This window comes from Melanerpes formicivorus, unplaced genomic scaffold, assembly GCF_026170545.1.
Source record: "Melanerpes formicivorus ecotype bairdi unplaced genomic scaffold, bMelFor1.0.p_v2 SCAF_90, whole genome shotgun sequence".
Taxonomy (NCBI): domain Eukaryota; kingdom Metazoa; phylum Chordata; class Aves; order Piciformes; family Picidae; genus Melanerpes; species Melanerpes formicivorus.
Window position 1 is genome coordinate 2,482,332 of NW_027142442.1, and position 18,286 is coordinate 2,500,617.

Below are 18,286 nucleotides of genomic sequence, written 5' to 3' on the forward strand. Positions count from 1 at the left end.
CCAGCACTAGGATTTTTCCCTTCTGATCACAGTGTGGAGGCAGATCAGGTAACACCTAAGGTACAGTCCAGGTGCTGTATTCATTGTACCCAAGGTGAAATACCAGACCTTCCCCAGGAGATCATGTGACTCCATTTAGTGATATTCTGACCTCTCCCTGTATCCAAGCTACCATGCTGATTTCCATACTACCAGAGTTCTCTAAACTTTTCCACATCCCACCATCTGATTATTCATGCCTCCTGCTACCCTAGTTGGACCTAAGGCAATGACTGACAACCTTACAGTAGCTTCCTGCTTTTGTCATCCCTGTACAGAGTTGCTTTGGCATAGGCAGATCACGACAGCTAGTGTAGCTGCGGTGTAGTCTTCTGTTGTAACTGAAACCTTTCCTGAGGCCCTATGGACTCTGTAGTCATGTCTTATCCCAGGAAGGTCCTTCTAGAAAGGGCTGTTAAGACAGCTTACGTCATGAGAGATATAACAACTACTTCTCCTTTGAAATGCGCAGTGACTAAGATCGTCTCCCACTTGCTGGTGGCTGAGCCAGAGAAGATCTATGCCATGCCTGATCCAACCATGCCAGAGAGCGACATCAAAGCCCTGACAACCCTCTGTGACCTGGCAGACAGGGAATTGGTGGTGATCATTGGCTGGGCAAAGCACATCCCAGGTAAATAGGAGGAATTGCAAGGGTATAAGCATGAGCAGCAAAGGGACTATTATTTATCACTGTCCTTATCAGTTTTGTCTTCAACCAGGAATTTTACATGCAGTGGTGGGTGGAAATTACTGTCACAAAAACTGCTTGTGGTGGGCTCTCATTGGTAACAAACTCCAATGGTGTAGGTGCATAAACTGATGACTCTGTGTGTGTGTCCTGGGCTTATGCAAAAGGCTTTGAGATGATATGCTAAAGTTCTTGGTTGTGCCTGGCACTGAGTGGCATAGTCAAATCACATGGGAAACTACCCTTGGGACGGTCAGTGGACTTGGGAATGTTGCAGTGCATAAACACGACCTGGGTCTGTTGTGTTTATAGATGAGTAAATGTTATGGCAGTGACTGAACTTTGCAGCTAATGACCAGGCAGGTACCCACTTTGACTGTAGTGGGCATTTTACTCTGAGTCAGGAAAGCTTTTGTCATGCTGGATTCATCATAGAACACGTCCCAAAGCAGGACCTACTCACTGTTGTCAGGGAATCTCCAGGCTTCTTTGCTGACCAATAATGAGAACAACTTGCTGGCAATGTGGCTGGCCTCAGAAGGCTTACTGGCTATATCCAATGAGTGCCTTACACCTGTAGGTAGGATGTTCCCAAGATGAAGGAGCAGACATGGCCCTCAAGGAGGTTCTGGGGGACAAAAATTTGGAGTGGGAAGGGAAAATGCCCCCTCTCTCTAGTTCACCCCCACTTCTGACAAAAATTGCTAGGTTGGATTTGGGTGTGCAGCAGATTAGCCAGGGAACTTAGAGGATGTCCTTGGGATTTACGTGGCTGTTTTCTGAAGACTGCTTCAGACACTCACTATGAACAGCTCACTGCAGCTATCTCCTCCCTTCTGTCCTCCTTCCTTGTGTCAGGAGAGTGTCTGAGGCTCAGCCACAGAATCACAGGATTTAACCCATACTGCAAATTGTCTGTCTTCCATTGCTCAGGTCTATGTTCTCTTGCTTTGCTTCTCGGGTTTAAGTTCTTCCTTAGTAAGGCATCTTAGCACAAGTGATCAGACAGTTTAGTTCTCCCACGTATTTTGTTGCTCTTTGTAGCTCCTCTTTTGGCTTTTTCCTGGATGCTTCTCTTTTTTCCAGAGGCAATATTCCTCCTGTGATTCAAGGGTTAGTGCTTTCCTGGGCTGTGTATACAGATGGTTAAGTGGTGAGACTGAAGTGTGGAGAAACTCTTTCAGGACAGTGTTTCTGAGTAGAGGTTAATCTCAGTGGTACCCTTCTTTACAAGATCTGCAGTATCTGCAGGGATTACACCCATCACTAGTGCTGGAATCCCTCTGGGGCTGATTCATCACAAGTAGGGTTACAGTGGTGATTAGGGAACTCAGCCTGGATTGCTCCATTAACCCAGTACTTGAGGTGTTAACAGGAGTGGCTTTTATGCAACGCAATTAGCTGCTGTGCCTGTCCAGTGAGGTGCTGCTGGGTGTTCTTTTAACCTTGGCTGTTTCTGTTGGCAAAGGGTGCACTGCTGTAGTTCCCCAGCTTGTGGCTCTGGGATGCTCAGCTCTGAGATTCCTGCAGAATCTCCCAACCTCCCAGAGTGAAATTATCCCAGAACTGGAATACAGTAGAGGTTACTCCTGCACTGTGAAGGAGGCTGTTTCTATCCTTAAGGCAGGGCACATGTGCCATCATGTCAGTTTTATCTGAGTGTTTTCCTTTCTTATCAAAGTCCTTGCAGCACATTAACAGCCATCAGCCTGGCACAGTTCAGACCAGCTGCAGCATTCTAACCAGACTGTGTGCACCAGAGAGAGCTCAGGGATTGTTACACAAAGGAGCAGCACTGAGAAACAAACATAATAAACAACAGTTCATAAAGATGAAACAAAATACCCTCTAGTTCTAAAAGCAGTATGAAGCATACTGAGTTAGGCAGCAAGGGGGCAGAGCAAGGCAGGGCCAGGAGACTGCCAAGTGTCTAGATTATCCATGCCCTGTGTATCTGCCTTCCAAGGATTTTGAGCAAAATAGGACATTGCTTCCTGTGTGCATGAACTCCTGGACAGAAAGAGGTAGGGAAAGGAACAAAAGTCACATATTCCTGCCTTGCAGTCACCCTAGAATTAGTAAAGTACAGTGTGATGTTAAAAGTCATACCAACCCTTCAGGATCCCAGGTGTCAGCACAAATTTCTGCCCCACAGTGTTAGCAAATAAAACCAGTTAAGCTTCAAGACACTCTGCTGTGATAACAAGAACGTATGATTTAATGGTGTTTAGCAACTGTTATTAGCTCAATAGCTTTATTAGCCATTAGCTCTAAGGCCATGCTTAGCCAGCATCCAGTTGTTGTCCCCTTCTGTATGAAGCCCCCTGCCCACTACTCACCCTCCCCCTCTGTGCTAATTGTCTCTGAACAACATCTACCTTTTCTGCATGCCTTGATGTAGGGAGACAAGACTTCTCTGGAGAGCTGATGGTGAAGGCTCTCCCAGGGTAGCTGTTGTGCTGTTCTCACTAGGAAGACGATAGTATTAGCACAGAATGAAATATGGCAAGTGGAGTGACAGCAGCTGTGTCTGGAGTGGCCTCAGATCCTATAATTACATCTCCCTTTATTACCTCTGCTAATGGCCCTCCAGGATGACAGAAATGATAATAAATTAACAGATTATGAACTTCACTTGCCACAAATTATGTGACTTTTCTTTTTTTTTTTTAAATTCTGGGAGCTTCCACTGCCAAACCACTGAAATAATAATCATAAAAACCCTACAAATCACCCAAAAAAAGCCCCAGCAAACCTGAATGTCACATCACCTTTTCTCAACCTGCACCTGAGAAGGAGGAAAATATGCATGCAGTTCTGTTGCTAGAAACAGAGGCACCTCTTTTGGGAACCTAGGGATGGCAGTGGAGCATTCATCACCTGTCAGGATCAGACTTGAGAAAAGCAGCAAGAAACAGATCACTAAGGGCATTTTCTGGGTGCTGTGCCATCAAACAATTCAGGAATGCAGCTGCAGGGCACTGTAAGATGGTGAGACAGTTGAATTTCACTAGAGTTTCTCCAGTGTTATAAACCTCTAATAGAAAGCCTGTGATTTTGGCTGGATGCAGTTAACATTTACCTTTCCTGACCTCGAATTTTACAGCATGGGACACCTCGGGTTATATGATCTTCCCTTGTCTGTGCAGATTGCAGTGATACAGGCACAGTCCTCCAGTCCTTGCATTCCACACATGTAAACACAGGAGGAAAAGGGTCTTGATTCTGTCAGATGAGTTTCAAGTTCAGGCTTGGCACTGCAGCGCTCCTTCCTTCATGGCTGCTTGCTGGAGCTGGAGTAGTTGGCTACCTGGGAGCACTTCTGACCAGGGGTTTTCCCAGGTGGGTATTCCCAGGTGGGTAGGGCAATTGTAGCTGGCTCTTCTGTTCTCCTTCCTGTAGGGTAAACTGTGGTCTCTGTTGTGCAGTTCCTACCTGCCCTAACTGCCTCTGGGGAAGAGTGATTAACAGAGATGCTGGATGTATGGGCTAGGGTTAAGTCAATTTTTCTACTTTATTCTCTATCAGAACAGCGTAAGCTGTGTCTGTCCTGGATCCTTTCACTCTGCTACATGACTGTTTACAGATTTTGTTGGCAGACTGCAGTGAGGCACTGTCATAACCTCTTTTGTAGTCCAGATGGGGAATGAAGATGCAGAAAGGCCACGTGACTGACCCCAAAGGTGGACATAAGACAGCAGTCTAGATGCAGGGCTGTTCTCCGTGGTCAGAGTGGGAGAGAGGTGACCAAAGGAGAAGAGTCCAGGTGCTAGGGACTGACAGTGGCTGTGCACAGCACCATTACCCTTGTCTCAGGGCTAATCTCTCTCAGCATGCAGACCAGAGGAAGCAAGATCCCGAGCCCGCGTTTTGACTCAGAAAGGCTGTAGTCAGGAGCAGCACAGTACTGACTGCAGGAGGTAAGGGGCAGAATAGTGAGGCAAGGGACAAGGCGCCCCTGAAGTACTCAAAGCCTGAGCAAGGGGTGGGTTTCACCCAGTGCAGGGCTTTGTGGAGCATAGGATGTGCTGTGCAAGAATCACTCTCACAATCGTAGAGTTGGATTTGCAGCTCTTCTCCCCAGTCCCCTGGACTCCTCTTTAGTTGTTCCCTCTGGCACTCCTCCCCAATGGTTTATTGATTCTTCCCTCCCACCCACTGCTGCCCTCAGACCTTGCACACACAACACGTGACAGCTGATTGGTATCTGTTAATTAATGTGGCCTGGGGTCTCTTTTCTATTCAGTGGCCTGATAAGGGAAATTGGATGTCCAAGGGCTGCCAGGCCATTATCACCCTTTGCTTCCCCTGGCAACACAAGCACAAAACATGGCGCAGTGATAAATAAATACCACTCACCCACCCTTTGCCTTCCCTTCCCCATCTGAGATAGTGCAGATAGAAAAAGAGAACCCACAGTCAGTCAATATAGCAATCATCAGCTCTTTTGTTAATTGCCAACTTGATAACAAGAGAAATCAAATTATCATCATGATGGTGGCTACCTAGACTTCAAAGTGGGGCAACATGGGGCCAAGAACTGAGAGCAGGGAGGACTGTGGGACAAAGCACACAGCCGGGGGGCTGAGAGGCTCCTGCACAGAGGCTAATGTGCTCTCAGGCCTCTTGGTGAACCCCAAGGCTTAATAAGCATCTGGGGAGAAAACTGGTAGGGGAGGCTGGTGGAGCATCACCACCACCTACCTCACCCACCACCAGCTAAGGTGTGTTTGAGTGCTCCCTTGGGAACCTTTAGATGCAAGAAGCTGCCAAAAAGCACAGTCCCTGCCTGTCAATGGTGGCTGGGAGCTGCCTATAAGGGACCAACACAATGTGTTTGTCATCCTTGTCTGTAATGACTTGCACAGTGCCTGTCTCCTAAGATCTTTCATGGTCTGGCCTTCAAGGGTACCTGGAACAGAGGACATATCAGACAATTTTCTTTCTCATGCACCCTTCCTCCTACCCCACACTCAAGGGAGACAGTGCCTCTGTGTTTGCCTCCCTGCTTTATTAAGTGTCCGCTGGGGCTTTCAGGGTCTGTCTCCAGGTGGTCATTGCACTTTCTGAATTTGAGGAGAATAACTTGGTTAATTGCTGGGTGCTGGTTTGGCTGTGATTTAGGTACTTGCATGGCACCATAAGGGTATTTTTGGCACTGGGTAGGTTTGTTGGCTGTGTGGGATAGAAAGCTGATGGTGCGGAGATCAGGGTGTGATGATAAGAGGTTATCACTAACCTTGGGTTGCAACAAATGCAGTCAGAGCATCAGAATTCCTGTTTGAGGCTGCAGGTGGACACAGGAGCAAAGAGAAGGATAAGGTCCACATGTAGTGATTGCCACACAGGCAGGGTCACATTAATAAGCTCTTAGAGATTTTGCTCCCCACTCATTCGACCCTGCTTCTGTTTTGCCCTGTCAGGGTTCTCCAACCTGTCCCTTGGGGACCAGATGAGTCTCCTGCAGAGTGCCTGGATGGAAATCCTCATCCTGGGCATTGTGTACCGCTCCTTGCCATATGAGGACAAGCTCGTCTATGCTGAGGACTACATCATGGATGAAGAACACTCTCGCCTGACGGGGCTGCTGGAGCTCTACCTGGCCATCCTACAACTGGTGCGCCGCTACAAGAAGCTCAAGGTGGAAAAGGAGGAGTTTGTCACGCTCAAAGCTCTGGCCCTCGCCAACTCAGGTACAGCCTTGGCCCCACCAGCCTTGCAATCAGGAAGTCAAGTCCCACACTGTTACCTAGCCTGGGAGGAAATTAGAACCTAAAGTCCGAGACTGTGCTCTGTGTCATGCAACATCCTCAAAGCTTCTGCCTGTCCACAGAGCCAGACCTAAGCTGGAGAGCAGGGACAAATGAGGCTTGCTGCTGCTAATGCCCTAGCTGTGCACTGAGCCTGTGTTAGGGAGTGGAACCACACACAGATGGGTTGGCTGCTGGTTTCTGGCAGTAAAAGAAAGGCTGTGAGGCCCTTGCTCACTAGCAAGCTCACTCCCACTGATGTTAGTTCAGAAAACAGTATGTGACCCATGCTGGCATCCACCTCAGTAGTGTTGGTCAGTTACAGCAAACAGGAAACCCTGGTCACACTTCCAAGTCCCATTAAAAGCTGTGGGGTTGGGGCTACCTAGTTCTGTCTGGGGGGTGCTCAATGACCACAGACACTGAATCCCCTTTTAACTGGGAGACAGTATGGATCTGGATGGTAGAGAGTAAAACATGGTGGCAGAAGCCTGATGTTGCCTGTTCTGTTTCTTGTGAGGAAAACGAGGAAGGCCACAGTCCTCAGCTCAGTGCCTTCCCTTGTAGTCTGAGGAGTGCTGCAGCCCTCAACTGAGCAGGCTGTGGGAGATATGAGGTGCTGTGTGCTGCACTGATGTTGCATAAAGCCAGACATGTATGGGCTCAAGAGTCCCTTCTGAAAGGGAAACTGCTAAAGCTGCTGTGTGATGAGGGCTCCCTCTACACCACTTGAATCCTGTCGTCTCACATCAGCTCTTGCCAAACTGTGTGACCCAAGTCACAGAATTCACCCTTGCAGCCCAGCAGCGAGTTCAATGTCTGTGTCTTCCTAAAGCCACCTTCCAGAAGGAATTAAAACAGGAGGAATCTCTGTCTCTCATGGTACTTCACTCTAATAATTAATCATTCTCTCAGTTTACCAAAAGGAAAAAAAAAGGCCCCATCTCTTTGGCATCACTTTGCTTGAGTTCAGCCTCCAGATACTGGGCTTTGCTGATCTGTGTCCTATGACCTCAGGTCTTTTTACACTTGACAGGCTTGACATGATAAAGTTCCACAGTTGCATTCCTTGGCTATAGATACAATACCTCAGATATAAGCAAGTGGTCCTGAATACTGTGAGGTGCCTTGTCTTGACCATTTTACACCATCCTGTTCCCCTTTGTCATCCTACTTCTTATAGCAGCGGCAAATTAAAAGACAATCAAGAATTTGCTTTCAGCTCAGTGATACAAATGTTGAGTAGCATCTAGTTTTTACTGATCCCTCTGGATTTCCACTAAAATCTTCTCCTTCAGGGATAGTTCACTACTGGTAGCTACTTTGAGATCTGTCATCTAGCCAGTTACTAATCAATTGAAAGTGTGCTTTATTGATATTGCATAGTGCTAATTTTTTAATGAGAATGTCCTGTGGTGCTAAGCCAAATGCCTTATAAAAGCCTAAGTCTATTATATCTATGCAGTTAACTTTATCAACCAAACTTGTAATCTCATCAGAGAATGAAATCAGGTTTGTTTGACAAGACCTCTGTTCCAAAGTATTGTGTCGACTGGCAGTAGAATTATGGAATCCTCAAATCATTTTGGTTGGAAAAGACCTTTAAGATCCTCGAGTCTGATTGTTAAACCCATACTGCCAAGTTCACCACCAAATCAGGTGGCACTGAAGTGCTACATCTACATGTCTTTTAAATATCATAGAATCACAGAACAGTCTGGGTTGGAAGGGACCTCCAAAGGTCATCTAGTCCAACCCCCTCTGCAATAAGCAGGGGCATCCTCAACTAGATCAGGTTGCCCAGAGCCCTGTCGAGCCTCACCTTGAATATCCCCAGGGATGGAGCCTCAACTACTTCCCTGAGCAACCTGCTGCAGTGTTCTGCTACCCTCATGGTGAAGAACTTACCATCTTATACATCTTAACGGAATGTATTTCCCCACCCTCCCTTTATTTTGCCCTGGTTCATACTGGGCTCATATGGCAGCTATCAGATATGACCTCAGCAAATATGATCATCATTTGAACTTCTGCAGTCATCTTGAATTTCTCAAAAATACCAAGCCTTGTTCATCATTCATCTGCCCTGGATGGGCCTCACCAGCAATTTCAGAACTCTTAAAGCCAAGTTATCCAGCTCTGCTGATTTCTGTGAGGTTTGCCCCTAACAGTTGTCCAACATCTTGCATAAACAACAGACATCTGCATATAACACAGGTACATAATGCTGCTTTTTTTCTAAACAGGACAGAAGTACAGAGGACTTACCTCCTCTGCACTGCTATTAATACTTTAATCATCTGCAGGTGAAAAGAGCTTTCCTACAAATGGTCATTTTTCTTCTATTTCTTAAATATTTATAAAACTTCTTTATTGTCCTTAGCCCTTCCAGCCATGGATTTTCCTCCAGTGTCCTTCACTTCTCTTATCGATTTTCCACACTTCATAACTTCTGATTCATATAAATTGCTAGCTCCCTTTTTCAGTTCCTCATATATTGCTTTTTTAGTTCTAATTGCTGCCTTTACTTTGCCACTGAACCAGGATGGGCAGATGGCCAAGGCTGCCCTCTCTCAGTTGTGGGACAGTGGCTTTTGGCAACACAATTAACTCTCGTTAAAGTCACTGCCTCCTGTCTACCAGGAAGGTCAAAAAATTAAGAGGGAGAAGGGCTCCTGAGAGAGGCAGAAGCGCTAAGGTAGTGGTTGTGACAGGGTAACAGGACAAGTGCCACACTGTGACATTTATCTGGCTCATGCTGCGCACAGAGACACTGCAGAACCTGAGCCTTTGTGCTGTCAAGTTTTTCCCTGTGCAACAGAAGCAGTCTCTATTGATGTTGCTCTCAATGCTTTTAGTACTAAACCCAGGGAACAGCTCTTATGGAACAGTCTGTGTAAGGAGTGCTGAAACACTGAGCAAAGATAAGAGCAAAACAGCCATCACTCCTCAGGTGCCTTTGGGTTCTGCTTGCAGTGCTGTGGAGTAAACAAACCAAGGTAAGGATCAGGAATCCCTAGCTAACACATGTTCTCAGCTGGATGGGAAAAGCCATTCTGAGTTCAGTGGTTTCTTCTAGTGCACAACTATGTAGAAGCATAAGCCACAAAAGCCTTGCTTTGTTATTTGCATTGAGATATAAGAAAGTCATCTGTGAGATGTCATTCTGAATGTTCTTTGAGTCTCTCACAACACACCTAAGGAAGCTAGAATAGGCCAGGTGGAGTTTTCTAATGTAACTTTCACATTCAACCTTCAGCTTCTTTTACTGTATTATTTTTCTTCATGTATTTTTTACATGGAGCAGACTTGCAGAGCCTGCATGTGTGTGCTTGCATGCAAACAGCTGATTCCCCAAATGGTAGGAATGCAGCCTACCTATGGATCCGGCCTCAGTTTCCTTGAGTCAGGGACAGGGCTCAAAGCCGAGCAACATTAGCACCTGTGCTGCCTACACCTGTTTTCTGCCTGCTGTAGAGGTAAATTCCTACATTTCCCTTATCCCTAATTGTTTATCCAACCCAGTTGCTAGGGACTTTCTTTCATATTAACCCTTTGTTTTGAGGAATTAACATAAATGAGAACAGAAGCAAGACTTCACTCACACTTCACTAGAGAAGAAGCTGAGAGTAGGCTGACCTTGCCAGAGCTGTGGCTGGTGTCCGAGTCCTCAGTGTAATGCACCAAGGACACACCTGCTGGGACTGGCAAAGAAATCCAAGTAAGTTCTGTCTTTTAGTAAGTGCATTTTAGAGAGATGAGAAATTCATTCTTAATGCCCAGAGCAGCAGGCATGTCCCAACAATATGGTCATCCTTTCTTTTGACAGAATAGGGGTGCTGCAGACTTCAGCTTGTTACCTTTCAGAGCCAGCAGTCCCTTCCTAGGCACTATTAGGTCTTCTTTTTTCAGGAAGAGAAATTGATCAACATGTGTAGTGAAGAGCCTTCCAGGTTAGCATACAACACATCTTCATTTAAGGACATCCCAGACAAGCCAAACCTTATTTTTCCCCAACACATTTTAGTGCTGAGCTGAAGTGAACAAGGTCTGGATACAGAAAGGGGATGTGTAGCAAATTCTGTACTAATGAGTCCTATGAGATCCCTGCTCCCCCTGCTCCTGCCAGAAGCTGCAAGAAAAGAGTTAGATGAGGAGGCCTTGTCCATTCTCATACCCACCCTGTACCCTAGGCCAGCAATGTTGGAGAAGGGCTTCTGACATGAAGCCTGACTTCTGGGCTAGCTGACCCTCAGGGATGGGGTCAGGCAGCCTCCCTCCACCTCAGTGCTCTGACAGCTGTAAAAATTCATAGCTATTGATTTTGTAATTAACAGTTTATCAATGTTATTGATACCAGCTCACTGATGGATTGCAAGGAAATTAATCCTGCAATGTTATTTTTTTTTCAGTCAGCTGCCAATTTTGAGCTTATTTCAGCAAAGAACAGGGTAGTGGGGCAGGCTTTGATCTTTATTGCCCCAATTTCTCTCCCTGCATACCTCCTGTTCAGTCTTGTCACCTTACAGAAGTCAGGTGGCAGAAGGACACAATTTTGGGATTCTGTGTGCTGTACAGGAGCATCAGTACCCCAAAACAGAGCACCCTCTTTGACCTGAATTATGACTTACTATGAAGTGCTTCTAGCACCCACTGTGAACTGCAGACTGATGGACTGTGATTACTTCTCCCCACTTGTGCCTCCAGCCAGAAGGACACTAAACAGGAAGGCTGGAGGACGTTTCTCTCCGCGTTCCTCCTCTTGATACTTCTAGTCAACAAAACTGACACCCTGCAACTTGGCAGGAAATAGATCCCACTCACTTCTCCTGGATGGAAATTTTCCAGAGATGCTACCTGGCTGGGAGAAGTTGCCAGACTTACTTGGCAACATGCTTCTCCCTCCCTACTCTTCAGAATTAACCTCTGTGGCTGTCTCAGGTCACTGTGATGACCTACTGGCTTTTCTCTTGAGCTTCTTTGCTTGGTTTCTTTGATACAAAAAGCAAATGCAGCAAGAACAGTCCTTTCTCAGTAGGCTTCTTGGAAACATAACCCTTTAGTATCCTCTAATGAGAGAATCATGGAATCATAGAACAGTCTGGGTTGCATTCCTTCTAAGCAGCTTCTTAAACAGCTTTTATGCTAGACATAATGTTGTGGTACTTCTGAACAGAAACAGCCTTTACTGTACATGTATCTTACAGCTTTCAGAGTCATTAATTTGTGTGGTGCTCTCCACAGAGATGACACATGTTTCTAGAGAGATCTTGGTCCATCAGCCAGCCTTGCTCCCCTTCACTGCTGTCACACTGAGAAACCCACATCCTCACATTTGTGGTGCTTGTGTCGGGTCTGAGCCAGAGCACTGCCACACTGTAAAGCCTGGCTGCAGTAGCAGATGGTGCAACTATGTGTGTGTGTGCATGCTTGCCAGAGTGTCCCTTTGCTGCTGCTTCTGGATTGATTACCTTGTGGCAGAAATCTTTATCAATGGGTTCAGTATTGATTGCAAGTCTCTGAACAATGAAGGCAAGGCAGCAGTGTTTCCAGCTCTGTATTTGTAAGAAAGAAACAAGCATCAGTAAGATAAAAAGGGGGGAAACCTGTGATGCTGTGCCTGGTTAGCTTCTCTGACTCTTTGGTGCTGCCCTCTATCACCATGACTTACCCACAAGTTTAGCAGATTTCCCCAGTTTGACCCTGAACTGGGTCACTACCTTTGCCTCAGAGACACACCAAAGAGCTGTGTTAGCCTTGCAAACCCTGCTAGCCGCTCTGGCAGCTTGTAGGATCTAACTGGCAGCCTAAGGGAAGAGACTTTGCAGGAGATGCAAGTTTCCTTTACTGAAGCAGGGAACTCCCTGAGCAGCTGCTGGCAGCCTCCAAAACCAGGGGCATATGCACAAAGGTGGGGCTGGCTACACCCCTGGGCACACTACTTGTGACCTACTGGGTCTTTTCTGTCTTACTGACACCCTGAGCAGCTGCACAACAATTAGGCAGTTTAGACAGATGAAGCGCTATAGCAGTGTTAATTATTCTTAATGAGATTGCTCCCGAGTGGCAGCACAGCAGCTGCTGCCCCTTGCAGGGTGACTCTCCTCATAAGGAGCATGGAGGGCAAGTGAATGTGTAAGTCACAAAAGCTCCCAACCTGACCCCTGCACAGCCTTGAGGTGACCGGCAAAAGGAGCAGGACACGGGACGCAAAGTGTCACTTAACCCTGGTTACCTAACTGTCCCTGCACTGCTAAGGCCAGCTAATTGGGCTGATGCTGAGCATCACAGCAGTGCACCAATATCTGTCAGCAAGGTGTTTTTTTCTTCTTAAGAAACAAAACAACCACCCCTGAAAAAAAAAAAACAAAAAAAAAGAAAGAGAAGCATCTTTAGCTTCAGGCCAAGAAAGGATTTCCTTACTCATGTCTGACCTACCTGTTTGCTGTGTTTTCTGCCTCCCCCCAGACTCCATGCACATAGAGGACATGGATGCAGTGCAGAAACTCCAGGACCTTCTCCACGAAGCCCTGCAGGACTACGAGCTGAGTCAGCGCAACGAGGAGCCACGGCGAGCAGGCAAGCTGCTTCTGACCTTGCCCCTCCTGCGGCAGACGGCGGCCAAAGCTGTGCAGCACTTCTACAGCATCAAACTGCAGGGCAAGGTTCCCATGCATAAACTCTTCCTAGAAATGCTAGAGGCAAAGGTCTGACAGCCCCAACGCCAGCCGACAGTGGCCAGGGAACAAACTAGAAACAAAGATGCAGACAACGGAGAGATCCAAACAGCAGCAGCAGGCACCGCCAGCTTTTATCTCCAATCACTTATTACGGAAGAATTATTTAATGTCTATCTGTCGGCCTGACTGCAGAATCTCATGTACAGGAGGGGGAAAACTCTTTTAAAATCAGTCACCTCTTTATCTTCTGTTTTGTTTTGGGTTTTGTTTGTTTTCTCTGTGGGAAATACCAGAATATGCTCTTGCACTTGTTGAGGTGGTCATTAGGGCTCAGTCCTTATAAGCAGTGATACTCTCAGCGCTGTCCAGGCCACCTGCTCCCCAGCTCCCTCTGCCAGTGCTGGAAGGGGGAGTGGGGACAGAATCAGGAAGAGAGGAAGAATACAGTCAATATAAAACTATCTGCTGGTGTTGTGAGGGGTCAGATAGGAAGAAGAGCAGCCAGGGTCCTTCTTTCGGTCACCATTCTAGCGACAGAGCAGATACTCTTTTGGCAGAGTGCTCTTGGACCTTGTCTGATAAAAATGGCTGCCTCCCAGGCTCCTCTAGCAGCAGCTAACACTTGTACATACAGGCCCCACTTCTTACTGGGAAAGATGCTCCTAACTGTGTAAGATATTCTGCGACCTTGTACAGTGTGTCATTACGCCTGGCTAGTCCCTCCCATGTACAATCCCCGCAGGCCCCTTGAGAGGCAGGATGTATGTCCCTGAGAGAATGCAAGTCTCCTTTCCCAGATGGCAAGAAAAAATGTTATGCTTCCGTGCTGGGTTGACTTGATAATCTCTGCATCCTCTCCTATGTGGTGCTAACTACAGTTCTTCCACACTTTTCACCCCATAGTGTATCACCCCTGCCTCTTCAGCTCAGCTGAGTGCCATTCCCCACTTGTTCCTTGTGGCAGAGAATACAAGGCTTTTTCTGCATGGTTACTGCCCAAATATAAATACACCCCAAACCAGGGCTTTCCTAGACTTCATTAAAGTAATAGCTCTTTGCCTCCACAGACTTAGGCTTGTTGCCAAATGCTAGTTAGGAATCAAGGGCACTGCTTTTTGGAGGAGGCAGCTCTTGAGCCTGAGAGATTGCTTTTTTGTGGCAGCCTAGGGAAATAAATTAGAGGGTGGCATGAAACCCCCAATGTCCCCACTACTGTCTGTCCCTGCCTCATCCTATTATTCTCAACAGCAGCAAAAGACCTAGCTTAGATTATACCTGCTCTGGTAAGAGGTGCTTTTGCTGATAGGAAAGCAAATATCTGACCTTGAGGTGGTGGGAGAAGTAAGGGAGTATTTGTTTACTCTTCTCATGTAATCAGGTTCCTGCTGTCTCCAAGCCCTGGGTTGGATTTGCTGCTTAAGCCATAACTGCTGCATTCCCAGTAGCCGGAGGTGGATGTGGGTGACTTACAAAACTGTTTTGTTGGCATTTTCTGAGATTTTACTTTCTAGATCTCTTAGTTTTGAGCCAGGCTGAGCTGATGGAACCTAGTTTCACTGTTTTGTGGTCAGCATGGTCACCATGCCAGCAGTAGAGGTAAGAAAAAGCTTCTGACCTACATTTGAGACACCACTGGCTCTACTGCTATTCCTCTCAAGCTTCAAACCCTTCCTGGCTAGCACAGGAGAAAGGTGGTGTGGCAGAAGAGTAACTTCTTGTCAGCAGGAAGCCTTCCAAACCAGGGATGAGGCACTGGGTGCTTGTCTTCTACTGGAGCAGTGTGTCACAGCAGTCAGTGCTGCAGAACAATGCCCAGGCTAGCTCAGAATCTGGGGACACTTAAGTGATACTGACCTCTCAGCTCTTGTAGCCAACCCCCTCCTTGAGATAGTTCAGTTCTGTCTCCTTTGAGTTTTCCCTGCACTACACAGTGGTAGCTACTCTCACTCATTTTGTCCTCACTTGAGAAAGGTATTCAATCTTGCTTCAGGCACATTAGTAAACCAACAGAGACCTAAGGGGCAGAAGGCACAGAGCCGGTACTGCTTCTGTGTTCACAGCAGTAGCAATAACACAGTGGCCTGGTGCACTGAACAGATCTTTGTGCTTCTCTCCCCAGCTCCCACCCAGAGGCAGCTGGGGAGAAAACAAGAGGCTTTTGGTTGCGCTCTTATTCACTGTACCCATCTGTGACTGAGAGGGACCAAAGTGAAATGCACACTATCACTGTCAAGCCAGCTTGTCATGTGCTGCTCTTTCTGCCTATGGCATAAGTCTCTCACAAATGTGCTGTAAGTTTGACTCACCTGACCACAGTTGCTTTCTGCCAAGTCCCACTCAGCTCAGCCACAGCACATTGTGTCCTGACTGCTGTGCAAAGGTAGGTGTCCCAAAATGGGCTAAAAAGATCTTGAGAGATGATTCTTACTCTTTTGGGCCCTGGCTAAAAAGGTCACTTAGATTAAAAACAAGCAAACAAACAAACAAAAACCCAACCAATTTCCTCCCCCCCAAAAAAAACCCAACCAACCAAAAAACCCAGAAGGGCTCTTTTGGCTTGGTTATAGTTGGACTTAGGCCTGCTGTCCAGACCAGGGAGGATGAACTGTCTACAAAACATGATTATGGAGAGCTGCCAAGTTAGCTTCTAGCCCCTAGAGACTGCTGGCTGTTTAGCGTAGGGCTATGGTATGGAGGCAGCTCCTGCCTCAGCAGAGCAATACATAAAGATACCAAATGCATTTTTTTTTCCAGGACCACCTTTCTCCATTACAGCTGCATAACCTTGGAGCCCATCTGGATGTCCCCTGTTGCTTGAAGATAATATCCCTGGAAATGTTTGCATTGCTTCTGAAATAGGATGGGAACTGAAGCAGACAGTAATTAGCATATATTAATTTCTTTAAGCAAGGAATGCAAACTCTTCCCCAGGAACTGAGACAGAAATACTTGTCTAGATTTAACCCTTAAAAGGCTTGTATCACCTTAAATTGGGAATCAGGTCAAGTTACTCAGAACTGTGAGACCAGTGTAGGAATCACACACAATTCCCAGTTGTTCAGATCCACTGTGCATCACTAGTTCTACCACACTGCTGCAAAGGAGGAGCATGTCCAGCTACACAGTGAGCCAAGCTTGCAGAGAAGGGTAATGCTCACAGTCTCTTACACAGAGGTCTGGGTATGTGGAAGCTGAGGCAGAAACTAGGAAATGGGTTCTGGGTCAGTGCTCCTTATGCATCACAGAGTCAGCACCATACAGCTGTCCTTCTACCTGGGACAAAAGATGATGGAGCTTGAGCCTTGGGACACAAAAGGTTTCTGTGACTTACAGCAAAGTGGTAGAGGTAAGTGTGTCAGTGACGGTGAATAAGCATTGAAGTCCATGTGCAGCAAATACGTTCAAAGCAACTCCAGCCCCTGCTTTGCGGGTGTGGATAGCAGAAACCACATAGCCATCAGCTGCTACAAAAGGCAGTTCTTCCCAAGTGACCAGCTCTTCTGTTCTGGGCACATTCTTCTCTGCCAACAGCTGTGTCTGGCCTCTAATGCAAAACAAATTTCATGGGGATCAATTAAAAGAAAAGGTAAAATACCACACAGAAGCAGGTTTCTGGGGAAACTTGGGCATTACACCTTGCAGCAAAACTGTGAAGCGACAAGAAATGCCCCAGCAACAATCAGAACTTTGCAGTGCCGCTCGTGCTACGGGGGCAGCATTTTCCTCTGTAAGCTGTCACCTTTTTTCTTTTCTTTTTTTTTTTTTTAACTATTACAGATATATAAAATAAAACATGCTGCACCAGAAACATATAAGCAGCTATTAGAGGAGAAAGTCACTGAGAAAGACCCTAGAATGTAACTTGTTGAGCTTTTATTACCAATTGGAGCTGAGGAAAAGAGCTTCCACTTTGTATCCACAAGCTATAATCAATCACATGGCCAAAGGCCACTCTGTGGCTGAGTTATGTGGAGAAGCCAGAGAGACAGAGGGTGTGAGAATGATGCAGGGAGTTATAGACAGTGAAATAAACAGTATCTACTTAACTATTATCTGCTCCTAAAAAAAAAACCTATTAAAAATAACTAAATAAAAAGAAAGAAAGTAACAACCTGTTAAATAAATTGTATTCTTGTGGTACAGGTCATTTCAAACAAGACAAGAAATAAAACACAGAAATGGAAAAACTAACTCAGAGTAATGGCTGTTGTGTTTAGGAGCTGCTTCATTCTGTTTCCCCCCCCCCCCAGGAGAGGCTGAGGTGGGAGGCGTGGTTTGTGCATGCTGTGGAAGGGGAGGAGAGCCCCAGCCCTCGCATTCAGAAACATTACTTTGGTGGTTTCCCTCATCCAGGAAAAAAATTTTCTCACCAAGCACTTTTTTTGTGACATTTGCTTTGCTGAGGACTTCCTAGACAGGCACTGCTGTCAGTCTCTGCCATGGACTGGTCTGTTTCTTCCCCTCACCCTTTTTTCCTCATGTTCTGCCCTTCACTGGTGCAAGGAATAAACATGAGCTGGCAATGAAAAAGCCTTAACGTTATTCCAGTGAAAAACATCATATCTAATCATAAAATAGACCACTGGCTTAAACCCAACAGTGACATCATGAGTGTGGCAAGCACTACAGCAGCTGTCCAGTGCTTATAAAGTGGGTGCAAGTGCTGAGCTCATGGCATTTGCATTGAACTGGTGGTCAGGCAATACAGGAGGCCAAGCTCATGTCTGTTTGAGAAAACAGAAGGAAATCTACTGTGGTACTTGTGAGAGAGACATGAGAAACAACCCTCAGGATTTTATTCCACCTCTGACTCTACTGTAGAATATGGACACTGTCACACCCTGTGTAAGCATTGTCATCTCCATATGCCTTACTTAGCACTGCCAAGGTTCTCCTTTCAGGCAATGGCACTCACTGGCATGATGTGTCTAAACCAGGCAACAAAGAGGCTTTGCAGCCTGCCCTGAGGAGGAGGCTCAGGGGAGACCCTATTGCTGTCTACAACTACCTGAAGGGAGGTTGTAACCAGGAGGGGGTTGGTCACTTCTTCCAGGCAACCAGCACCAGAACAAGAGGACACAGTCTCAAGCTGCACCAGGGGAAGTTTAGGCTTGAGATGAGAAGAA

General features: G+C 46.5%; 1 protein-coding gene across 4 annotated transcripts in view; it reads left to right on the forward strand.

Annotated features, from left to right (window-relative positions):
• Positions 1 to 17,614, forward strand: part of ESRRB (estrogen related receptor beta) — a 138,567-nt gene extending 120,953 nt beyond the window's left edge. For all 4 annotated transcript variants that reach the window (XM_068165563.1, XM_068165562.1, XM_068165565.1 and 1 more), the window contains 3 exons: positions 512 to 673; positions 6,154 to 6,423; positions 12,949 to 17,614. In XM_068165563.1, the coding sequence (XP_068021664.1) occupies positions 512 to 673; positions 6,154 to 6,423; positions 12,949 to 13,193 (677 nt within the window). In that variant the 3' untranslated portion in view covers positions 13,194 to 17,614. The remainder of the gene's footprint in view (positions 1 to 511; positions 674 to 6,153; positions 6,424 to 12,948) is intronic.
• Positions 17,615 to 18,286: the final 672 nt, after the last annotated feature.